The sequence below is a fragment of the Phacochoerus africanus genome, chromosome 11 (genome assembly GCF_016906955.1).
Source record: "Phacochoerus africanus isolate WHEZ1 chromosome 11, ROS_Pafr_v1, whole genome shotgun sequence".
In the NCBI taxonomy this organism is placed as follows: domain Eukaryota; kingdom Metazoa; phylum Chordata; class Mammalia; order Artiodactyla; family Suidae; genus Phacochoerus; species Phacochoerus africanus.
In genome coordinates, this window is record NC_062554.1 from 45798090 (window position 1) to 45822794 (window position 24705).

The 24705-nt window shown below is 60.7% G+C and overlaps 1 protein-coding gene across 8 annotated transcripts in view; it reads right to left on the minus strand.

The window, feature by feature from the left end:
* The window catches only part of BCL9L (BCL9 like), a 27887-nt gene extending 3472 nt beyond the window's left edge, over positions 1 to 24415 (minus strand). The window contains exons 1-10 of one of the 8 annotated variants that reach the window (XM_047753796.1): positions 24277 to 24415; positions 19074 to 19153; positions 18172 to 18401; positions 17845 to 17900; positions 7625 to 8010; positions 6813 to 6932; positions 3701 to 3911; positions 3464 to 3548; positions 1091 to 3374; positions 369 to 650 (exon numbers count right to left, since the gene is read on the minus strand). In XM_047753796.1, coding sequence (XP_047609752.1) covers positions 369 to 650; positions 1091 to 3374; positions 3464 to 3548; positions 3701 to 3911; positions 6813 to 6932; positions 7625 to 8010; positions 17845 to 17900; positions 18172 to 18401; positions 19074 to 19092 — 3673 coding nt within the window. In that variant the 5' untranslated portion in view covers positions 19093 to 19153; positions 24277 to 24415. Of the gene's footprint in view, positions 1 to 368; positions 651 to 1090; positions 3375 to 3463; positions 3549 to 3700; positions 3912 to 6812; positions 6933 to 7624; positions 8011 to 9275; positions 9378 to 17844; positions 17901 to 18171; positions 18402 to 19073; positions 19154 to 24276 lie in introns of those variants that run through there. The other 7 variants (XM_047753797.1, XM_047753798.1, XM_047753800.1 and 4 more) reach the window with 7 other exon arrangements.
* Between the last annotated feature and the right edge of the window lie 290 nt (positions 24416 to 24705).

Sequence of the window (24705 nt, forward strand, 5' to 3'; positions counted from 1 at the left end):
AGTCCTTGCCCACTGCCCAGCCAGGCTGGTGCCAGGAGTGAGGGCTTTCCCCCCGGGGGCCTGCCCTAGCTGCGAGGGAAGGGACTCGAGGCATTTCGTTAGAAGCCCAGAGACCCAAGCTCTGGCCCAGTTTGCCAGGGACGCATCATTAGAGGTTGGAGAGACCACTCCAGCGCTCCGGGCTTGGTTTCCCTGAACGAGGCCAGCGGGAGCTCTGTCCCCGTACATGACACCCCCACTCCCAGGGCCCTCTGGAAGCACAGAAAGGCCAGCATGACCACAGGGGCGACTGCTGACCATGGCAGCTCTTCCCATTCCCAGGGCCCACATCAGCTCTTCTCCCTGTGGCCCCCTTCCTGTCCTCGCACCTGGCCCAGAGCCCTGCGGTGGTGGTGGCGGGGGTAGCAGGGGCCGGTCGGGCAGCAGCTCGTCGTCTGAGGTGGCGATGGTCTTGATGGCATTGTGGTAGAGCGGGGTGGAGCTGGGCATGGCGTACTTGGACATCTGGGACATCATCAGTGACAGGGGGTTCTGGGAAGGCGTGGGGTCTGGGGAGGAAGTGAATGGCAGGCTGGGGTTCATGAGGCCGCTGGGAGGGTTGGTGGGAGGCGCTGAGGAGCTGCTCCGGGGGCCGCTAGGCGGGAGGGCACCTACAGAAGCGGGGAGACAGAAAGAGCAGGGGGTGACTGGGGAGGGGAAGATGAATTTGGCTGCTCACACTGGGGGTTTAGGAAGAGGTCAGCTCCCAAATCGCCACCTGTCTCCTCCAGGCACAGATGTGCCACTCAACACAGATCCCGCCCGTCGTCGCTACAGCCCACCCGTCTCCAAGCAATGCCTGCAGCCTCGGGGCCCCAAGCGGTGGGGAGACCCCATTTTGAGCCCCTCGAAATGCCTGCAAAGTTAACACAGTGCTCCCTGGGAAAGCTCACACACAGCGGCCAACACCTGCCCCACAGGCAGAGCCGTCCACCTCTGGGTCCCAGCACGGATGCCTCACCTCACTCCCCCGGCCCAGCGTGAACACACCCACCTGGGAGGCTCCCAATGCCAGAGTCCAGGGCCCGCTAGCCCGGCCCAGTTGACTCACCCTGTTCCATGTTGCCCAGGGTGGTGGAAGAGTTCATGTTCAGAGGCGGCTGCTTGTTCTGGGGGACCCCAGGGCTGGGCATGGCTGTCTTGGGCGAGGCGACCCAGCCCGGAGAAGGCACCGCCATGGAGGGAGACTTGAGCCTGCTGGGCGAGCCGGTGGGTGAACGGACGCTGAGGGAGGAGCTGAGGACCTGGGGCGACTTGAGAGGTCCTGGTGGGTTGGCCGAAGGCAAGGGCACCATCTGTGAGGGCGTCTGGGGTGACTTGAGGTTGGCGGAGGGAGAGGTGACCAGGGGTGAGTGCACCTGGCTAAGGGTGGGCGACTTCAGGTGGCCCATGCCCGGCGAGCCCATCTGATTAATACTGATGGTGAGATCTGAAGGCCGCCTGCCCAGGCCCCGGTTTGGGGCTGAATGCACAGACCCAGGAGGATTGGATGCAGGGGGCAAGGGCATGTGGCTGAGCCGGGTGGTACCCACATTGCCCATGGGCATCGTGCTCTGGTCCGGGCTGAACATGTCTTGAGTACTGCCCATGTCCTGGGGCATGGCTTGGTAGGGTCCCTGGCCCCCGGAGAATCCCTGCTGGCCCTGGTTGGGAAACTGTGAGGGCATAAGCATCTTCTGCGGGCCGCCCATCATGCCACTGCTGTTCTGGGCCCGCACTCGGGCCATCTCCTCAGGACTGAGGCCCTGTGGCCCCATCATGTCCCCGGGGCCCCGCATCTTCTGCGACATCAGCATCTGCTGCTGTGGGGTCATCTGCACGTTCAGGTTCATGTTCATGTTCATGTTCACATTCATGTTCATGTTGAGGTTGCCCGGCCCCATGGGTGGGTCCACCTCCCTCAGCCCAGACTGCCCCATGGGGGGACTCAGGAGGCCCCGGCCTCCACTAAACTCCATGCCCATGGGAGTGCCTGCCAGGCCCTCGCCGCCAGCCATCTGTCCAGGGAACATGGCCGGATCCATCTGCCGGTGCGCCTGCATCATCCGCTCCACCTCCATGCCCTGCCCCATGCCGCTGCCGGCCATGCCCAGGGGGCGCTGCATGCCCATCGACCGCTTCTCCATCTGCTGCCGCAGCAGCTCCTCACGAACCCGCGGGGTCATAAATCGCTCGGCTTCGCCCTGCCCGCCGGGGTAGGGCACAGCGTTCTGGGCAAAATTGCCAGGCCCCCCCATGGGGGGCAAGTCTTCCGTCCAGCCCATACCTGGCCTCACAGGCCTCTGCATGGCATTCATGGGCACCTCCATGGGCATACCCTGCATGCCCCCAAACCCAGGCACCCGTTGCATCTGGTTGCCCGGGAAACGGGGGCCAGGGAAGGGGGGTCCGCCCCGGAGCTGCATGGGATCTTGGACATCCATGGGCCCCCGCAGCTGGGCACCCATTCCGGGGGGCCACTGATCCCCGGGCTTGCTGTGGTAGGGGGGCGGTGGCCCCCTCACCATCATGCCCCCCATGCCCATCATGTCCTGAAGCGGGCGGCCCCCGTGCAGCCCGATCTGCTCCTCCTTCCGCCGTTTCTCCTCGTAGTACTCCTCCTGCAGCTTGCGCCAGGCCACCTGCTCAGGCGTCAGGCTGTCCTGGCCCAGCCTCTGCATCATCATGTTCATCTGCTGCCCCATGTCCCCGCCCGGGGGGTGCCCAGGCACTTCATGCTCCAGCGGGGGGCCCCCGAGGCTCTGTGTCTGCGAAATCATGGACTGCAAGGGCTCCTCGTACTTCTTCAGCCCACTGGGTGGGGCCGTGGGGGGCTGCTGTGGGGCAGGAGGGGCCTGTGCTGGTGGTCCCCCCTCGCCTGCTCCTCCAGGGGGCCCCTTGAGGAAGGGCTCGGCCTCCCCGCTGCGGAGCAACAGCCGCTCAATGTCTCGAAGTGTCTGGAGGGAACGCTCCCGGTGCTCCAGCTGCTCCTTGGACAGGCCCTCAGAGCCCACCAGGCTCCGCTGCCCATTTCCAGGGGGCGCCTCCCCCAGCAGGGCAGGGCCAGTGGCACTGCTGGGGTCTCCTCCAGGAGGCAGTGGATTGGTGGTGGTGGAAGCTGTAGGGGTGTTAGGGTGGGTACCCCCAGTCCCACCGCCCGTGCTGGCAGCTCCCACCGAGTTGGGTGTCAGGTCCTGGTTGGTGTCCTCAGGAGGCCCCTCAGAAGGCAGTGCAGGGGGGGCGCTGCCCGGGGCTGGAGGTGGCGGTGGTGGCAGTGGAGGCGGCTGGGACTGAGGGGTGCCTGCTGACGGCGTGCTCAGGGGTAGCGGCTCTGGGGTGGGTGGCACTTTGGGGGCCTGCAAGAGGACAAAGGCAGAGCATGAGACGGGAACGGGGATGCAGCAGCCAATCCGCTACTCCCAGTGGGGCCAGGCGCCACACTTACCTGGTCCAGCTTGGCCCGGGGCACATTCTGCTGATGGTAGGCGAGGATGGAGTCGGCCCGGCCCTGCAGCACAGCTTCCGCAGCCCTGCACAGGAAGGTCAGGCACAAACAGCTCAGAGAGGTGGGCAGGAGGGAGCTCTCAACCCCCCCAACCCATGCCAACCCTGGCCCCCCGCAGGCACTCACTCAGAACCCCAGACTGAGGGGTGCCGGGTAAACCCGGGCTGAGGCACTTACGTGTTGGCCAGGTGGGTGGTGAAGACATACACAAACTGAGAGGGCGGCTTTCCGGGGACACCCCCGCCTCCACCCCCGGGGGCATCGGGCCGAAGGCCTGGCGGCGGCCCATGAGGAGGGCCTGGTGCGCTGCTCTCACTGAGGGGCAGTTGGGTGGCTTGGCCAGGACCCAGCTGTGGGGCCGCCATGGCTGGGTCTGCTACATTACAGTCTGCACAACAGAAGAGGGGAAAGAGACCAGATTTAGAGAGAAGACCCGGAGGGGACCCCGCCCCCCCCACCATCATCCATCCCAGAGATGCCCAGGGACCAAGAGTCGCACTGCTGTACAGCTCATGGGGTCATTTGGGCCACAATCTGGGACTTTCTCTAGTTACTTTCCACACCTACTTCCCCTAGACCCGTCTTTGACAAGGATGGACACTGGGCGGACCAGGAGGAGGAGAGAGAGAAAAAATGGCTCCCATGTGCCTGACATTCTGCCAGACACTTATGGACCTGATTCCATTGAATTATCACATCCCTGGGAGGGAGGTGTCGCACCTTCCACTTGACAGAGGAGGAAACAACGTCAGAGGCATGACATTACTCATCCACGGTGACACAGCCAGGCAGCGCGGAGCCAAGGTCTAGACCAGGCAGGGGCTGCAGAACCCTGCACTTGGCCCCGCTCCATCCAGCCCCTTGTCACTGCGTGTGTGTGTGTGCGTGCATGCGTGCGTGCGTGCATGCGTGTGAGTATGTGTGTACATGCACACATTGGCCAGGTGAAGGGAAAAGGGAGAACTGATAATTCAAACGCTGAATGGCTTTCATTCTGGCCTTCTCAGTAACTGCTTTGCAACCTTACGAACAAGACACTTCCTCCCTCTAAGCCTCAGTTCCCTCATCTGTAAAATGGAAAAACACTAACTCCCGCCCTATGGGCTGGGGAGGGGGGGGAGTTGAAGAAAGCTATTTTTATAGCAAGCTCAGAACTATATCACAAACTAAACAGTTATTTGGAAAAACAGAGAGAGCTACAAAAGCCTAATGTGCTGGTGGGTTTACTCCTGGACACCCTTGACACCAAGGTCACAAACTCGACTGTGAGTCCTAGCCTAGAAAAGATCTATGAGGCGTTCCCACTGTGGCTCGGTGGGTTACAAACCCAACTAGTGTCCATGAGGATGCAGGTCTGATCTCCGGCCTCGCTCAGTAGGTTAAGGATCCGGCATTGCTGTGAGCTGTGGTGTAGGCTGGCAGCTACAGCTCCGATTTGACCCCTAGCCCAGGAACTTCCATATCCCACGGGTGCGGCCCTGAAAAGGAAAAGAAAGGAAGGAAGGAAGGAAGAAAGATTTATGATGGTTATGAAGGGGTCTAGGCAAGTGGGTAGACCCTTTACCATGAGACAAGTGCCTGACCAACAAACAGTAGGTGACAGCACCCTCAGTTCATATAAAGATAACTGCCTGAAGTTGTTTCACTTGTGCCAGGAGAGCGTCACGTTCCCGCAGGCCCAGAGGCAGAGTCTTCTTCTTGAATAAATCTTCTCCAATATTCCTACCTCATAACCCCCTGCTCTGGACCCTGTCTCTCCAATTTTACACAGAATAATGGAGCCAAAAGTTTAGGAGGGAACTTGAGAGCCAATCTCAACGTGTGAGGGCTGCCCTGGGAAAGAGGAGGGTGCATATTCAGTACAAAGAACGAGGACTCCTGGGACAAGTTATGGGGCGAGAGGCAGGCTTTCTTCCAAGGAAGAACTTCCTAATACAATAATAAAAGCTAACGCTGTTCTAAGCATGTTACAGGTATCAACTCCTTGTCCCCCTCACAATAATCCTAAGAAAGGAATTTTGTGTAGATGAGGAAACTGAAGCACTTATTATTTGTGTAAATTTGGGAAAGGGCCTCAGTTCATTGAGGACTCTTCGAGAATCTAGTAACAGTATAATTAAAACAGTAAGTGACTACCTTGGTATTAGATATGTTAGCAATTTCTTCTTTGTATTTCCCGGCATCTTCCTATTTCTACAGTGGTGCAGTCTAATGTTATAAAAGTGAACTGAGGGGGGGGGGGTCTGTCCTAGGAGGCAGTGACCACCCCCATTGATCACTGAATGGCTTGGCCAGGGGCTTTTGGACTGCCACTCATTTCCCTGGGGGAGGGGGTTGTGCCTGGGACCAGATGACCATTAAGGTCCCAGCCAGCTGCAGAGGCTTTGGTATTGGACCCCGCACGCCACCTGCTTGGTCGTGATCCGCTCCTTCCACAAACATCTGCTGAGTCTGTTTCCTCCTCTGCATCACAACACCACCTACCTCACAGGGCTATTGTAAGGATTAAATAAAACAAAGTAGTAAAGTGTCTGACATATTTTTTTTTGTCTTTCTTTCTACAGTCTGGCCTCCCAGAAGTTCACAATTTGAAACTCTGGCTAGTTTCTTTTGCACTTCGCTCCACATACAGATGCAAAGTTGGAGGAAAAGCATCAGATCAATGGGTATGGGCTCCCCAAGAGCAGGGCTATGCTGGTTCCCCCAGCACTTGTGCAAGGCCCACATGTACGCTGATCAGTGCAAGAATGAGAGGGGTGGGCATCCACCCACACCCACTCCTTGTCCTGGCGATGCAGTCCAGGCACTTGCCAGGAGTCAATTAGAGGTTAGGGAAGGGCGCCAGAGAGACAGCCAATGTCAGGTCACACCCAGGCTTAGCAAGGCTTTTCGCAGCAGAGCCAACTGTCCTGCTCCCAAAGATGCTGGACCCTCACCGCCCTCCCTCTATTGACCAGTAGGTGGCAGCATAGGCCAGGAATTCAGGGAGGAGGTGGGGGTGGTGTGGCCAGGACAGGCCACCTGAGGTTCAACCTAGCAGACCCCGGGTCCCTAGGGATAGGGGGCCACTGAGCACCCAGAAGGCAGGGACTGGGCTGTCACAGGGCAGGAAGGGACTAAGTCAGAGATATGAGATGGGAGAGGAAGAGCCTGGGCTCCTGACGCTTGTCTGGTTCTTGCCCAGGCTTGGCCCTCTGAGGCCCTAGGTGAGGAGAGGGAAGCTCCCTCAGGGCAGCTATCCCTCAGGGGCACCATGGGCCACAGCATCCTGACAATGATGGGCACTCACTGTGGGTGGCCCCAATGGGCTTGTCGTCCTCCTCGCTGTCTGGTCCTGAGCACCATTCGTCCCCACTGTATGGCTGCTTCCGCTCCAGCACACAACGCCGCTTACTCCGGGGTGCCACCTCTGCCCAGGCAGGCAGGGGTCCGAGTAAGTACCCAAAGCCCTGACCTCCCACACCCAGGGTCCTTCCCAAGCCCAGTCTTCCAGATGCCCCACCCCAGAGGGCACTACCCAGGCCCCGGCGGGCCCTTTGCCAGCCCTTGGCCCCCACCACACCACCATTTGTTTCTGATTTCTCTCTACAGCCCTGCTGCCTGTCTCCCCTCCCCCACCCAGCACCAAGCACAGCCTAATCCCCAACCACGACTGGTTCTAATTAGGGCTGGGGGGGGGGAAGCCGCTGCTACTCTTCCAAGCCCCAGTGCCTGCTAAGTGGCTCCCACCAGCCAGGGTACCCGGAGGTTCCTGGGAGGCGCGTGGGTCTGTTCCTCACCCCAGTGGCCCTCCTACTCCCCCTGAGTGGGTGGGGGGGGGTCTGGGGAGAAAAGAGATGAATGAGACTGACCAACCAGAGGTCCCCTCACTCTGAAGCCCCTCCATGGGTGGCACCTAAGGATGCAACATCTCCACCCAATCCTGAGAGCATGGCCAGATGGGCGGGTATGATGGCGCTAAGAGAAAGGTGCCCCTGCATAACTGCTGGAGAGGAATGGGGGTGGGGATTAGGCAAGTGGGGCAGAAAGGTGGTCTCCCAACAAGACTGGGTCTAGGACCATGGAAGATGTTGGGGTCTTGGGGATCAGGAAATGGGATACCTTTGGCCTCTGAATCCAGAGACGGGGTCCCAGCCTCTCGCTGTTCTCCAGAATCCACAGACACGCTCCGCTCCCTCTTCACTTTGCCCTTGAGCGAGCTGAAAGGGGGCACCCCTGCTTGGGGGTTCTTCAGACTTGAGTTGCTAGGTGAGATCTGGTTGGCCTTGGCCCCATGGTTCCCCGCCCCCACGCCCTTCGAGCCCAGGTTGCAGGTGGGTCCTTGGTTCACATTCTGGTGCTGGGATTGGGCCCCGCCATTCCCTGTCTTGCCATGATTGGTCAACTTATTTTCTGGGTGCATTGGCTTGGCTGGGGCAGGGGGGCAGTGGCCGCGGGGGGACAGCGGCGGGCTCCCTGGAGCTTCTCTCCTCCTGGGGTGGGGTAACCTGGGAGAAGGTGGAAGAGACATGAAAAGTTAATCTTGCTAGGGTTGTAGCAAGCCTGGATTTTAATCGCCCTGTTCTGCCTCTCCTAATGGTAGGGGAGGTGGGAGCTGAGTGGCATCTAAAACCACCAGCCATTCCCTTCCTCCCTCCATGGCTCCTCAGACAAGGGCTAATGCCCTTCTCCACCTTGGGGAGTGAAGATGGGGCCGCCCTCTCCACCTCCCAGTCCCCACAATTCAAATGAAAACCAGGGCCTGGTATTGGCAGAATCCAACCCGCCCCCAGCCCCGGCATCCATCAGACTGCAAGCCTCCGTGGCAACCCCCCTCCACTAGCACCTGACCAACACATAAGCACCCTCTCTTCAAAGGTGTGCTATCTTCGGACTCCTTCCAAGGTCCCCAAATCTCAACTTCCGTGTGTCCCAACACCACCTGGGAAGGGGCACAGGACCTGAGGGTCACTGCTCATGCCCCAGCCCCATCCCCCTTGGGGAAGTGGGAAAAAGTACACCACAGAGTGGTACCCACTGGTCCAGACCGCTCCCCAGAGCAGGAGGGGATTGCCTGAAGAGGGTCCACCGGCAGGCCTGGCGGGCAGGCAGGAGCAGGAGGAAGGGGGGAGGGTACTGGTGTGAAGCGCAGGCTGAAGCCAAGGATTCCTGCAGCCTAGGCTGCGGGCCCTTTAAGCTCTAGCCCGCTCCCCCCACCGCCTCCCCCTCCCCGGAGACCTATTAATAGCCGCTGGAAAGATCACATCACGGGAGAGGATATTTATCCCCCCTCATTCCACACCAGCTCAGATTTATTTCAGCTCTGCTGTCCTGCTGCTGCCGCCTGGCCCAGTCTGCCGGCTTCTCCTGGGGAAGGGGAGGGAGGCAGGCGCCGCCCCTCCCTCCAGCTCCCACCCCCAGCTAGACAGAGGCCAGAGGGCGCCATCGGACCCGACAGTGGGGTGGGCGGGGGTCTACTCAAACCCTTTTTAAGAGGAAAGGGTAGAAAGGGACTAGAACAGCAGGCTTAGCTGGTTGCCATTCCCCTCTGTCCCCGGGCACTAAAGCTGTGGGCTCCCGCCTCGCGGCAGGCCTTCCCATTCTGACCCTCCTCTATCCCACCAGCGACCTGGAAGCCAGGTGCCCGGGGCGGGGGCGGGGGGGGGGGGGCGGGCTCGCTCTCCAAGTCTGCACAGTTCAGCTCCATCGTCACTGGGCCCTTCCCTTCCCCTCACTCCACACACACATCCCGCCCTCCACGACACCCACACACCTTGTCTTGTTAGCCAGGATCCTCATGGCTCCCACACACAGTGGGGCTACGGCCCCTGTGCGTGCCCAGGGCCCAGCCAGGTACTCGGTACTGGATCAGGGACTGCAGCAACAAGCCCCAAAGAGAAAACTTGTGACTTGGGGAGGGGGTGTGAGAAAGGGAGGGGAGACGGGAGGACGCAACAGCCCTGGGACTAGGGAACTGGATAGGGTAAGGTGGGAATGGCAAGGAAGAACTACAGGTCGGGGTCACGATCCTAGCGGCCGGTCCTGTCCCCATCCCTCCCGAACCTTATCCTCCCGGAGCTTGAGGTGTCTAGCAAGGCGCCCCCACCCCGCCCCGGCCGCAGGGGGAGAATTCACCACAAGGACAGGGTTGCAAAGGTGCCCGCGTGGGTCGGCCGTAAGGTCTGTCAGCGCTCCCCCCCCCCGGGGGGGGGTACTCCCGCTCCCAGGTACGCCCCTCACCCAGGGGGCGGTGGGGGGAACCCCTGGCGCCCCGCCCCCCCGCAGCGCCCAGCCCCAGGGCGCCCGGGCCGGGAGGGGGGTGGGGGTGGGGGTGGGGGCGATGCCCCGCCCCCAGCTCGAGGCCTAGCCCGTGCCCATCCCAGCAGGCCCAGGCGGGCAGCGAGAGGCCTGGCGGGGCCCCGGGGCTGCAGCTGGGCTCTTCTGGAGACCAGTAACGCTGGCTCAGATTCCTCCCCGACCGCAAGAATGCAGAAGCCTCCCCTCCCCCCGCCCCAGCACCCCACCCCGCCCCCTTCGGCAGAGCCCGAGCGGAGAGGCAGAGCGAGCGAGCGAGCAAGAGAGCCAGCGAGCCGGGGAGCGGGAGACGGGCAGGGCTGCAGCGTGTCTCTCTCGGCCCCGCACGCGCCGCCCGGACAGACCCACGGCCAAGTGCGGCGAGGGGCCCGGCGCGCTCCGCGGCGGGGCCGAGGTTGGGCTCGGCGCTGGGCGCCGTCGGGCAGGGGCTCCGGGACCCACCAGCACCCGAACTCTGACTCACACACCCTCGCAGCTCGCACGTGGACGGGGAGACAAAGACACGCACGGAGCCCAGGAAACTAGAGGCGCGCTCCCGCCGGGCCGCGGAGGTGTGCGGGAGGGCGAGGGAGGCGCCGGCCCTAGCAGGAGCACAGAAACAGCCTGCGGCACGTTTCCAGAGGCGGCCAGAGGGTAGAGAGGGAACGCCTCGACTCACTGTACAGATGAAAAGACTGAGGCCAGGCCACGAGGCAGCCATAGAAAGTTGAGCCTGGTACTCTCAGAGAAACACACACACACACACACTTAGATACACCAGCAGACTCACTGAAACACAGAAGCCTCACCCTGCTGCCCCCTGCCCTGCCCCCACAGATACCAGTAAGGGGCGGGGGAGGGGAGGAGTCTTGGGCCAGGAGCTCCTGTCCAGGGACAGGCCCAGCCAGACACCGGTGCACGTTCCCTCCTGGGCAGCTGGAGGCTAGGCCGGGACCTGGGAACCGGGAAGGAGGGAGACACACCAGGGACCCTGTGGGAGTCTAGCCCTAACTTAACCCCGCGGCACGTGGACCTTCCCCGGCTCCCGCTCTGTCTCTGGGAAGGGAGGCTCCTCAAGGGAAGGTTCCAAAGTCCAGGACCTGGCTGGGAAGCAGCCTGCTCCCAGACCCCATCTCCTGCATCAGCACAGGGGAGAGACGGAGCCTGGGTGTGGCGGCAGGCCAACATTGACCTGGGTCCCAGGCTTCCACCTTCACCACCTTGCTGATCCTTAAAACTACCAACCACCTACCAGAGAGTATTATTGTCCCCATTTCACAATGAGGAAACTGAGATCTGGGAAAAGGAAGTGATATGCTCCTGCGTCACGTGACCATTACGTGGCAGCACCAAGACCATGGTCCCCGGTGTTTCCCCTACACTGCAGTGTCCTCCCCGCAAAGCCCTGACTGCTCATCTAAGCCCACGCCAGACAGGTGGGCTTCCCACACATCAGCCACTGGGCCCAGCCCCCGAGGGGTTAGGGTGGAGCAAGGGACCAGTATTTGCAGCTTCAAATATTGGGACCTCTAATAATTTGGGAAGGGGCTGTTAGAAAATTTGTCCTCTCCAGGGTCCCCAGTCAGGCCAGGGCTCCTCCACATTAGAATCCTGGAGTCGCCTTCCCCTCTGGGACTCCACCCCCTCGCTCCCACCCAGCGGCAGGACGAGCTGAGTCAAGTACAGGTGAGTCAGGACTTTCCCATCTCACACCTTCCCCCCACCTTGCCCCTCAGCAGTCCGCCCCAGCGCCCAGAGACCCCTCCTCCTCTAGGCAGTCACAGTCCGGAAGAGACCTGGAAGGCCTTGGGATGGGAGGCAGGAAGGCTGATTCCCTGTGGGTGTGGTTTTAAACAAACAGAGTGAAGGGGGCTGCCCAGCACCAGGCCAGGAGCCCCTGAGATGGGCAAAAGGAAAGGGATGGAGCTCTGGAAAGAGAGTGCTGTGGTTCCCTCTTAGGGGGTAGGGTGGGGAGCGGTGACACATGCTCACAAACTGGGAGCAGGTGCCAGTCCCCTGAGTGAAAGACCATGAGCAGAGAATGGAGCCCAGGAGGCAGCAGAGACAAAGCCTGCCAGAAAGCTTTTGTGGGGGGAACGGGGCGGGGAGCAGTGACCTAAGGGCTAAAGTCAAGTCGACCTGACCTCAGCTGGGGGAGGGAAACCAGGAAGGCTCTGAAGGATGCCCAGGGCCTCAGCGTGGGCCATGCTCAACACAGAACTGCCACAAGTACAACGCACACTAGTGACAATCTGCCTATTTCCAGCTGTCCCCACCTTGACAGCCTCTGCTTGGTTTACCAGCTAGCCCACCAGACTCATTGCCTAATTCAAAACCACCCCAAAGAGGCAGTGAAAATGTGGCTCGGAAGGTCCACACTTCCACACGCAGTGTGCAGACATCTCTAGAGAGGAGATGGGCTGCTAGGACCCTCTGTGGTGGCTGAAAGGACAGGAACCTGTTCGGAATCTTAGGGGTGGGATCCTTGAGCCACTGACTCAGGGAGAGGCAGCTCCCAAGACAACAAGGTCCCGAGTCCCCTTTCTCCTGGGTGTCAGGACTCCTCAGTCCCTAGAAGCTCTCCTCTACCACCCAGGTCACTTCCTCTTCCTGAGGTGGTGACTCAGCCGGGTGGGGAGGTCAAGGATGCATAGCCCAGCAGGAAATCTGCTCAGGAACCAAGGTACTGCTCCAGGACCCTCAACGTGGGGACTTCCAGGCCTGGGGGGCCTTCCCCTCACCCTGGTTCCTAGCAGCCCTCCCCCCTCCCCCCCCTACCTCCTGCCAAAGGAGACCATGCAAATCAACCATTTTTGTCTGGGAGTTTCCAGCCCCACCCCACCTGTAGCCCCGGGGTGGTGTCAAGCAACACCAACCCTGCTGGGACTCGGAAACTCCTGGCCCTGGACCTTCCAGTCTGGGGTGTTTGAACAGGGTGCCTCTGGAGGGGATTCTGCCCTTCTGGAGGCTACCAGGCTAAGTGGCATTGCCTGGACAAGCCTGAGGTCACCTCACTTGGCTCCTGCAGCCAGTGCCCATGTGGCCAGGCCTCGGGAAGCAGTAGTAACCTGGCAGTGGGGTGCCCCCAAAGGCTACTGCCCAGTCCTTAGCTGCTCCCTCCCACGGGGGGGGGGGAGGAGGGGGAGGGGGGCACAAGGAAACAAGACAGGGCAGGAAGCCCAGGCAGGCGGCGGGCACTCTAGGCCAGGCACAAACAGCCAACACAGGAAACCACAGCCCACCCCCGCCCACCCCACCCGCCCAAAGCTCTGGGAGAAAGGAGTGCCAAAAGCCTGGTACCCCAGCAGGGGCAAGGGCCAGGGGTTAGCCCGGGGCAAGGGTGGAGCAAGAAGTTCTCCAGTCCTTGCTCTGGTGCTAGACCCCACCTGGGGAGGGGGAGAGGAAGCCAGGCTGGCAGGGAAGGTGCTGCCTCTTTAAATCCACCGAAATCCTGAGCTAGGCCCAACCCAGCTCTGGTTTCACAGGAAGGAAAGGAGCTCAGGAGCCAGTAGGGCAGGCGGTGGTGGCTGGAATTAGCCCCACCGGCCCAAATATATCTGGTCTCCGCCTGCCACCCCACTGGCACTTCCTGCCCCCTGGCACCTGCACCACCGTGGGGGTGAGAGAGGGTCTAGATGCTACTCCCTGCCCTGTGGGACACCCCAGTCTCCGGAGGTGCCCCACTGCTGGGTACACTTGGTAGGAGGGAGGAGGAATCCCAAGCCTGGATTCCCAGGAGGGAGGAATCAGTAGGCGGGATAGTCTCCTCGGGCCCTCACCTGGCCTCAGTCCTCCGAGGGGTTAATCCGGCCCTTTTTTTGGAGGGGGGGGGGATTAGGGGTGGCCCAGGAACCTCCTCCAAACTGCCTGGCGGCTGGGAACAATGGGGCCATTGTGGGAGTTGTGGAGTGCGGGCAGACTGCTGGCACAGGCTGCACACCATGGGGCGGGACCTCACCCAACGCCCGCCTGCCCTGCCCGCCGCTTGCTGGGCTCTCTTCTCCAGGTACTGCCAGCGTCAGAGACATCCTCCCAGCCCCCTCACCTCGCCGGCCTGGCCCAAACTCTTGGCACCAGCAGCACCTGGAGGGCCCTGAGCTCTGCCCACGTGGACATCCAGACTGCTGTGACCCTACAGGAAGCAGGGGCACGGGGGCCAGGACGGGTGGGGGTGGGGGCTGACGAGACAGGATGTATGCCTGTGATCCTCCTGCAGGGAAGACAGGAAGGCCAAATGGGGTTTCTGGTGTCAGTCCTGGCACCCTCAGGCAAGAAGGGCTTAGGGGATTGTGAGAGTGGTGACAGGCAGGGTCCCCTGCCCCCAGGCCTCCGCTCCACACTCATTCCATAAACCTGCTCCCTGAGGAGGCCCAGTCCCAGCAGCCTCGTCCTCTGGGGCTGGGACACTGGCAGGCAGTACCAGTTCGAGTGATGCAGTGGAATGAGAACTGGGTTTGCAGTCAGGGTACCAATCACATCCCACCCCTTCTGAGTGACAGGACTTTGTCCATCCCTTCAGCCCTCTGAGCCTCAGTTTCCTCATCGGCAAAATGAGGATCAGTGCGTAGAGTGAGATCCTAAGAGTGAAACTATCCAACAGAATGCCTGTGACATACTCAGCCCTCAACAGACCACCTCCGGCCACGATGTTGCCCTCTGTAACCCCCCCTGCACGGCACCCAAATCCACAGGCATTTGGTAAAGGTGGGCACTGTCCAGATATTTGCCCTTGAGCATCTAAGGGAACGGGGCCCATGGGCATCATCTCAGTGGGACCAAGTGCAAAGATTTCGCCCTTCCTGTCATCACAGAAGCCAGATCCCTCGGCTGGCACTCCCCTGGGCATCACTGGGTTTACCAGCACATACTCAAACCCAGAGCATGAACCCAGAGAGCAGTCAGCCACTGTCTCAGCCTCAGGGCTGTCTCAAAACCCCAGGAGGCAAGCAAGGGGGAGTTTCCTTTCCTCTGCCAGCCACCCCTCTCCCCTCCCCACCGCTTGGCAGGCTCCCTGCAGGGTCTGGCCTGGGAGGAAGCTCCAGCTTTCTTGCTGTGGGCCTCTTTAAAGAGTGGAAGGTCTGAGAGGGAAAGAAGAGCAACTTGGACGTGCAGTTCTGAAAGTAGAGGTCCAGGGAGAAGACCTGTCCTCTTCACAACTGGAGAGGGCTGTCCCTCTAAGGGTGGCTCCACAGCCCCCCAAAGGGTTAACAAGGCCCTAAAAATAACCTGCTCCCAGCAGGACCTGCTGATCGGAACCCTCCAGCCATCTGTTCCCATTTTCTCCTGTTCACATTGGAACATCTGAAACCAGCCTGAGCCCCAGCCCGATCCCAAAAATAGCCCCAGCCTGCCCAAGGAACAGGCCCCAGGGGCCGGGCACAGACGGCATGGCCAGCCCAGCCATGAGGCATGGCCCAGGCCAACACCAAGCCCTTACGCCCAGGCCCATGGGAGGGAGGTAGTGAGTAGAGCCAGGGGCTCCAGCCCACCTCTCTTGGTACCAGGCCACAGAAGGCACCTGTTAGGTGTTCAGGTGTCCCAGGTACTTGTGCCACATCTGAATCCACTTTCTCTGAAGATTTGGATACTCGCTCCCCGGAAGACCAAACCGCTATGTCTGCAGAGCTTCCCTCCCCATGGGCACCCACCCCATCCCTGCTGCCTAGTCCTGGGCTTCACACCCAGAAGTTCCCAAGCCTCAAGCCCCCATCATCCCACTCCCCTCCCAGGGCCTTTAGGAGCCTGGCTCACCCAGAGTCACTTGGCGCTCTCCCCTGGCCTGCCCAGAGCACACAGGCTGAAAGACAACTTGCCCCAACCCTGCCCACACTCACCCATGCAGCAGAGGAAAGGGTTCTGCAGGTGTCCTCTGGCCCAAATGGATGCTGATATGACCCCACCCCTCCTCTGGGCTTCCAAATGCCTCCTTCCTGCTTGTCTGTGCGCTACAGGTGCCAGGCGTGCCCATCTGGGCACTGCCCCACCACGCTCAGGGAGAATGCCTAGGCCGGGTACAGGGAATCCAGGGGACCCCGCCCCCCAAGGTAGGCCTAACTGCTGTCATCCTTGTCACAGCTCCACACTGCTGCTTTTCTCCTTAAGGAAGGTCTCTGACCCCTCAGGCCAGGAAGAGAAGAGGTGGCCATTTAAGCCACTGAAGGACAGAGTGTCTTAAGGGCTATTCAGCCTGTGAAGGAACAGAGCAGCAGGGGATGGGATGGTGGGAGGGGTGCTGAACTGATTTGTGCTAACGGCCTGAAGGCAGAGGGAGGGCTCAGCCCTGAGAAGTGCTGGGAGATGGGAAGGGAGTTCCTGGTCCTCAGACCCCTCTCCAGGCCCACTCCTCTCTCTGAGCTGGCGGCTCCTGGGCAAACTTGCAGTCAAGATGTCAGCAGCACCGTCAGTTGGGAACCTGTATTAAACTCTAGGAGTCTGAAGTGTTGGAAAGGCAGTCTCTTCCCCACCCTCCACACTCCCCCCAACCCTATCAGTTCTTCTGCTAGGGGGAGGGCCAGGAGTTCCTGTGAAGAGCTGTGACTAATAATAATGAGAACACTCTCTAATATATATTGGGCATTTACTCTAACATCAAGCTGTCCTGAAGGCTTCACATGCAGTATCTAATTGACTCCTCAGAGCAACAATACAAGAAAGTACTCTTATTACCCCACTTTACAGATAAGAAAACCGAGGCACAGGGAAGTTGAGTAACCTGCCTGAGGCACATAGTCCAGAATTAGAAGAGTCAGGATTTGAACCCAGACACCCCAGCAATTAGGCTCTTAACCATTTCACAATCCAGGTTCACCTTGGCATCAGCCCTCTGTGCTATGATGAAAGAATGGCTACCTCACTCCCTCATTCCGCACGATCCCTCCAAGCCTGATGCGCATCAGGTGCTAGCTAGAGGCCACAGTTCCTGCCCAGGGACGAGATCAAAAAGAGGCCACCCCTCCCCACCCCTCAACACAGGTGCCCAGCCCTCCGGTGCTCAGAGAGCAAAGTTCTTGGGCCACCCCAGCCCCGCCCACCCCCAATCCGTTACATCCTCACCTATCCTGGTCCCTAAAGAGTCTGGGCGGGAGCGAGGCAAGTTACCAGGACAACAGTACCGGCCCCTGCTGAGAGTGGAGGGGAGGCTAGAGTGGAGTCTGCTGGCCCTCCTACTCTGCAGGTGGGGGGTCAAAGGTCAAGTGGGACTCACTGGTGAGGGTGGAGTCCCAGCCCTGCTCCCCCCACCTGCTCAGCCACTCCTGTCACTGCCCCCCACTTTTTCCACTGCTGGAGTTGGAAGCCAGACCACTCAGGGGTGGTGGCCACCGGCGGGCAGGGTGAGGGGATTTGGGGCCCCTCCCTCCTGAGGACAGTTTAGGAGAAGCGCTTCGCCTTCAGTCCTCAGCTTTCTCCAGCTTTCCCAAGCTTTCCCCGTCAGACCAGGAGCCTACAGGCATGTTTGTTGTGAATTCAGGGAGTTGTTGCTAAGTAAGGAAGGAGGGGAGGGAGGGAGGGAGGGAGGGGGTGGGGGGGAGGTAGGGAGAAAGCGTGTGCGTGTGTGCATGCGTGTGTGTGTGTGTGTGTGTGTGTGTGTGTGTGTGTGTGTGTGTGTGTCTAGGGGCCAGGGCAGAAACCACATTACCGTGGCTGGTAGCCACCCTGGCTTTGACTCAGCCAGCAGAAGCCAAAGCCAGCAGCAAGCGAGGGGGAGCAAGTACTTGGGACGGCCAGGGCCAGGAAGGAAACCGTACCTTGCCCTCTAGGGGTGACTGGGCTGGGGCTCCCCACCTCCCACCCCGGCTGGGACTTTCACTGGAGTGACAGGAGCTTTAACCCTTCCTGCCCCGGCCCCGCCCCCGCCCCCTATGGGCTTCAGGTGGTAGGCTGTCGGCACCCCCTCCTGGGGGGATGGGAGGGGAATGAAAGGAGAAGTGGGGGCAGAGAGCCAGGAGGAGGGCACCCAAGACAAAAAGCCAAGCGGGAGGCTAGGGCAGAGGCAGACAGAGCCGAGCGCCGAGGCCGTGAGGACACACACAAGCACACAGACCTCTCACCTCAGGATAATGCGGGTCGGGCTCAGGCTCAAGGGTGTGATCTGGGATGGGGCTCCCTGTGGAGAGAGGGTCACAGCTAGAAGCCCCAGGCCAGCCAGCCATACCCCTGCTCCTCCCATAAGCCCAGCCCCACCCCCAGCATGCACACCACTGAGCGTGTACACACAGAGCGCCTGCAGCTCCAGGAAGTCCCAGAGCTACTTGGACACCACCTCCCTCCACGACTTCTGTGGATTGGCTGGGAGCCAGGCCTGCCCCAGCGCCCCCCCCCAGCCCCCCCCCCCCCACGCCCTCCCCTGGAAGCAGGAAAGAAGGCAGTGGAGATGCCTTAGAGCTCGGCCCACAGGGAGAGAGGGGGCGGACGACTCCCACGGCCTGGCCTGAGGTCCGGGGAGGAGGGATGGGTGAGGAGGCCTGAGGACCCCAGCTGCCAGCACCAGCCACCCCGGGGTTATCCTGCGTCAGGGAGAAGAATGGTGTGGGTCCCATGTCCCTGTGTGGTCTTTCTTGTCCCCTGAAGACTCGAAGTCCTGGGGACTGGGCCTGGCTGGGAGAGCCTAGGGTGAGAGAATCAGGCTTAGCAGTTCAGTAGGAGGGGGCTGGGTGAAGCTCCCACGGGCAGGCGAGAGGGAGGCTGGTGGCTGGGCTCAGTTTGTACTGGGGGTCAAAGGGGAGTTCTTTTCCGAAGAATTCTGGGAAAGACGCCAACTAGAGCAAGCTGCTAACCACCCCTCCCTCTCTCTCTCACTGCACTGGGTGGGGGGGTGTCCCTGCCAACCAGACTTAACCCTCTCCGGCCTGCAGTGCTCCCAGGCCTGGGACAGAGGGGGGAGATGCTGGGGAGGGGAACCTCCCACAGGGCCCAACTTGCATTTCTAGGGGGCAGGCACAGGGCGCTAGCCAGAACGTGGTACCACATGGCCCCATCTGATGCTGCCCTGCCCTACAGCCACCTGGTTGACTTTTCTGGGCTCATCTCCTGAAGGTGTCTGCAGTGACGTGCGTGTGCGTGTCTCAGAGACAGAGATTGAGAAACAAACTGAAAATTCCTTGCCAAGGCCCTCCCCCTACTGGGTCACTGAGCACTGTACCAACCTGTGCCTCTACCCCTCCCTTCCTCCCACTGTGTCCTGGACCAGAGGCCATGGGAAGGTGGCAGAGTCGGGGTGGGGTGGGGTGGAGTTGGGGGGTGGGGGTGGGATAAAGGGACAGCTTTTCCCTCTGCCCACCTCCTGCTGCAGTCTCCATAGGCCCTTGACAAACAGCCTCTGCCCCAGCCCTCTTCTTCACTGATTTGCTCCAAGTGCTTCTAAAGGAAAGCATTCAATTATAGCCTGAGATCCCAGGATGGGAAATTGAGTCATAGTGAGGCATCAGGGGTTCCAGTGCCCACATCCCATGCAGACATAACTCTACTATCACCACTTTTGCTTTGGCAAAAAGAAAAAGAAAAGAAAGTTCCCCCACCCCCCAGCAACCTCCCCTCCTGTAGAACACTGTCTAGCTGCAGCAGGAAGGAACGAGATTAGACATCAAGAAGGACTTTCCAGGATCAAGGCTACAATGGCAGCTGGTCCCACACCCAATGCCTCATATTTCTGGAGTGGCACATCATACTGCCCCCCCGCCCCCAGGATTCCAGGCCCCTCTGTATTCTGTTCAGGCTGGAACTATGTGTGTCTTGTCTTGTTTTGCTGTTAGCCCTTAGCTAGGGAAGTCAACTTTTCTGAACTTTAGCCACCAAGCTCCCAGATCTGATGTGGCTGGCTGTTTCTTGTCCCCAGTGAAGCAAGTGACAACAAGGGTGGAGGGTTAACTCCCATTTCCCCAGCCCTTTCTTTAGAGCACTGGGCCTCCCTGCGACAGCCCACAGAATATCAGGACAAGAAGAGGGTGGACTGGTAGTGTCCCGATCCCTTAAGGTGCTGGGTGTCCATGAGGGGCAGAGGAAGACAGCCCAGCCCAAGGGACAGTTTATCCCAAAGTCTCCCCACAGCCCCACCTTCTCTCCAAGGACCACAGAACCACCAGAAGCCTTGGCCCCACTCCAGGAAACCTCCCTATCAAAGCAGAGAAGACTCCAAGTCCCAGGGAGCTACAGGGAGGCCTGTGGCTACACACCCCAGACATGTTCTGAGGAACAAGAGAGGCGAGAACAGGAGTGGGGTGCACATGTGAGCATGCTCGCACGTGCAAGCACACACACACATTCATCAGAGATACAACCCCAAGCACACACACTCCTCAGGTCCTCTCAGACACACGCACCTGATAGAGAAACAGACACAACTCCCAAGGACACACATCCAGGATACTTCAGAGTAACCCAGACTCCCCAAACATGGCTCCATAAGACCCACAGAGGCTTCTGTACTCATAGAGAAGGTCTAAGAGGGTTCAGGAGACACAAATGACACGGGCCAGTCACCCAGAACTGCTGACAGAAAGACACACAATGGGAGACACGCACAGACACGCACACACAGAGTAGTATGCACGTGGCCATATGCTAGCGCACAAACCCTCACTCACACACTCACACACACACACACACACACACACACACACACACACACCCCCAGGCAATGCACAGCGTGAAGTCAGATTAGAGGACTAAATTCTGGGCTAGTGGGGAGGAGGGGAGTCAGAAGGGGGTGGAGCAGTACTCAGGGATTTCAAAACAATCCTGGTTTCGAAATGCTGGAAATGCTGGATTCAGGGCCATTCCCAGTTGAGGCTGGGGTGGGGAGGGGAGGGGCGAGGGGGAAGGGAGGACAGGGCAGCGCAGGGCCACCAGCCCATTGGAGGAGGGACTTGGACAGAAGGCACCCCAGCCCCTGGGGAAGGGGGGACTAGGCCAGACACCAAGGTTAGGAGGGGCAGGTGGCCCAGGGCCAAGCAGGGAGGCCTGGGGTGAAAAGGAGGCAGAGGAGGAGAGGCCTCTGCTTCAGCCACTGACTGGAGAAGTAAGCAGGCTGGTGAGGGAAGCTGCCCTTCCCCTCAGGACTGCGAGGAAGGGGGAACCAGCCGGGGCCCCTTCCCCTACCCACACGTGGCTGGTGGGGGCCACCTTCTCCCCTAGAGTGGCACGCTGGCTCCCCTGCCCTGCCCTGCGGGCCATCAGTGCCCCCGGGGAAGGCCTAAGGCTAAGGGGTCAGAGGGTGTGGGAGGACAGCAAGGACCTGCATGGGTCAGGGATCTTCCAGGGCACCCAGGACCCCCCATACTCAGGGCAGGGTGGGGGATAGCTCCCTGGGAACCCAGAGCTTCCCACCTCTCGGTGGTAAGGGGGCCCTCAGGGAGGCTGAGGCAGTAGAGCGCACCCCCCACACCAGGGAAGCACCCTTCTCCTCCCAGGGCAGCCCCAATGCCTGTCCTGCCCCTCCCCCAACCTCCAGGGAAAGTCGGCAGCTCTGTCCCAGGGAGGGGAGGTCAGGCCAGGCTGGGGGTGGGGCTCGGGAGGCCCAGCCCTGGCACCCGGCAGAGGAAATTCCAGGCGGTAACTCCAGGCTGCCTTCAGGGCGGCCCATCCAAGTGACTGCAGCACCTCTTGCGCTGCGGCTTTCTTCACCCAGCCCCTCAGCTCCTAGACTGGCTCCCGGGGCCTCCAGCAGGCTCCAGCTCCAGTAGTGAGAGGGTGGGACCTGGGGAAACAGCACTCCCTGCAGGAGCCTCTACCAGCCCCATGCTGGCGCCTTGGCCACTCAGATCCCTAGGGGCAGTCCCCACGGTGTGCTCTGGGTGGGCAGCTGTTGGGGCTGGCAGGCAGAGGCACAGATGCCAAGCTGGAGCAGCCAGGCGCTCAACAGGTTGAGCCAGTCCCTGGAACAGCCAGCCCCACCCCAGGGAGAGCAGGCCTGGCAGAGGCTCCCTGCCGGCGGCACCCAGCCTGTACCCGCTTGGCTCCCACGGCTGCCCACTTTCCCACAGTGCCATCCCCTCTGCCCCCTCCCCCCCCAGGTCAGCACCTGAGCAGTGCCCAGAGCTCCTGGCATGAGGAAAGGATGCTGTTTGCCGGTCACCTCTGGGTGCCCAGACTCTTGGAGTGCCTCACAAGCAGCAACCAAGGAGCCCCAAGAAAAGTAAACACGGCATCAGCCCACTAAGAACCCCAAAGTGCCCCCCATCTCCTTACAGGCCTCTTCCAGTCCTGGGCAGACTGGACACTCAGACACCCTGGCTCCCAGCAACTGCCCCCCCTCCGCCAGGATGCCGGGACAGAACTTCAGCCTGTGGCGCCAGAGGCAGTGTGGGGGGCCCCCAGCTCCTGCCTTGGACCCCCTGGAGGAGGGGCCTCTGAGCTGGTGACTGCTGGCTCCCTCCACTCTGGCCAGAATGGCTGCTGCCTGCAACCCCTGGTCCTTTCCTTCCAGCCCACTCCTGGGCTCCACGGAGCTCTATCCCAGCCCCTCCCCCTGCAAGCAGGCAGCCCCCTTTGCAGGCATCTCTTTTAATCTAAAGCAGGTGCCAGGCATTCCAGCCCTTGCTGAGTCGACACTGCCACCCACTAGGCCTCTGCCCAGAAGGCTATTGCCCTGCCTGCTCATGGAAGTTGAGTCCCCAGCCCAGAGCTCCTGCTTAACCCAAGTAACCAGAAGTTGGGAGGCAGAAATTATCCAAATGGAGTCAGGGGTGCCCCCGCACAGTTTCAAGGAGCTGGTTCGCTAGGTCTCACTTTACCACTGAGGTGATTGGTTGCAGACCATCGATTCCCCAGGACTCTGTAATCTCCTCCCACCCGGACCCTCAACCTTAGTAGTTAGAAACTCACTCTGAGGCTCCATATGGACTTCCCGAAACCATCTTCAGCATGAGGCCACTGCTAACCTGAGCACAAGTTACTCTGGATCCAAGATTATAGGTATTCTCCCCGTCATGGGCACTCTTTCCAACATTAACCCTTGCCCCACCCCTGACGAGGAGCAACACAGGTAAGCAGAGAACTTCCAGAGGGAAGTGGCCAGAAGGCTGGCCTTCCAGGCCTGGTTCGCCAAGGCCAAGGACCCGTATCAACTGGGGGAGGGCAGCACCTCTCATCCTGATACCAGACACCCCCTGACCCTTACCTTCCTCTCCCATTCTCACCCTCTCCTGAGGCTTCTAGCAGCAGGCGCCTCAGAGCTGATACCAGAAAGACAGGGCCTGAACATGCTCTTCCCCTGGGGCCATGAAATCATCGTCCTGACCCAGAGAAGGCAGCCCAGCCGGTGCTGGGGGGCGGCAGACCAGCCAGGCAGCCTCAGCCCATAAGTGGCTACTCCCTGGAGAGGCTGAGGAGGGGGAGAATAAGGGGAGTAGAAGCCCACCCACCCTGCAGTAGGAGAGCTGCCCAGAGGCATCAGTAGAGTTACAGCAGATACTGTGCGAAGACAGCTTTCCTAGGTCAAACAGGAAACCAAGGCCAAAGATCAAGGGGGCCTCCAAGCCCCTCTCCCAGGGCTCAATCACATGCCCGGCTCACCTCTCCCAGAGCCACACTTTTCCTCCCCACAGCAGGGGCCCCCCTGACACAGACACAGCCCCACAGCCCAAGCAGCAGACAGACAGAAGGAGGAGGGAGGAGGGGGTGTCAGAAAAACCCGGAAGGAAGGAAGCTGGACAGACAGACAGAAGCTGATCCTGGCTTCACTGCTCCAGAGAGACACCCTCCGGACTCCCAGACTGTGAGGGACACTCTCAGCTCCCAAGAGGGAGAAGGGGAGAGTACATCTCAGTGTCCCCTGAAACCAAATGCCAGCAGCCCTGGGATAGGACATAGCCCAGCCAAGCAAGCAGCCCGAAGCCTCCCTTCGCTTCCCCACATTTCTCCCCCAAGGGCTCCTCTGGACCAAGACAGGGGCTGCCTCCCCTTAGCAGTGCAGAGACACCACCAAGGAACTCTGTGACTGCCCCACCCCACCCCCAGCCAAGCCCACATCACATAGAATCCTTGGCAGGGGTGACTCCTCCAGTCACAGCCCCTGCAGGTCCTAGACAGTGCTTGGGGACAGAGGGTGACCCCCAGCAATCCCCATTCCTAATGCACCTCCTTCTGGATGCTCCCAAGAGCCAGGAGAGGAGTGCTGGGGTGCTGAGACCCAAGGGGTTGGTGAGCCTGGAAGGGGGACTACATCTCCCAGAAGCCCCCAGGGCAGGGTTGCTGCTCCAGCTGGCCCAAGGCCGGCCTTGTTCTCTGCGCTAGGGTGGCAGGGTCCCCTGACTGCCCCTAATCCCTCCCGTCTGTGTTCTGGGGTTGCCAACCTGATTGGGGGCCCAAGAGTAGCCTCCACTAACCCTGGGGACAACCCTCCCTCAAACAGCCTGGGGGTGCATGCCAGAGGGCAAGGGACAATCAGCCAGTGTTCCCCCCTCCCCAATTCGAAGTGGATCTCCCTTCTCACGCCTCTGCTGGCCTGGCATGACTTTCGCCCTCGGCCCCAGCCCACCCCTCACCTCGCGCGGGTCGGGGGTCCTCACGCCAGGCCGGAGCTGGACGCCATGACCAGGTCAGGGTCGGTGGGTGGATTGGGGTCCTCCTGCTCGCCAGTTGGAGGTGCGGAGGGGGGCAGGCAGGCAGTGATCTTTTGATCCTGGACGCCTTGATCTCAGTACCAGCACGGCCCGGGAGTGGGTATCCGGGGGTCGCTGGGCGCCTGGGTTCCTGCCTCCCAACCGCGGAGCATGGTCGTGGGCGCCCGGCAGCGGCGGGAGAACGCGCACAACAGCCCGGCCCGGGGCTCGGGGCTGGGGTCTCGGCCCCGAACCTCACGGCTCCGGCTCCTGCTCCTCCTCCCTTCCTTCCTTCCTTCCTTCCTTCGCCTCCTCCTTTCACTTTCCCCGAGGCCCGCGGGGACGGCGGGCGCGGGGCGGGGAGGGGGCTGT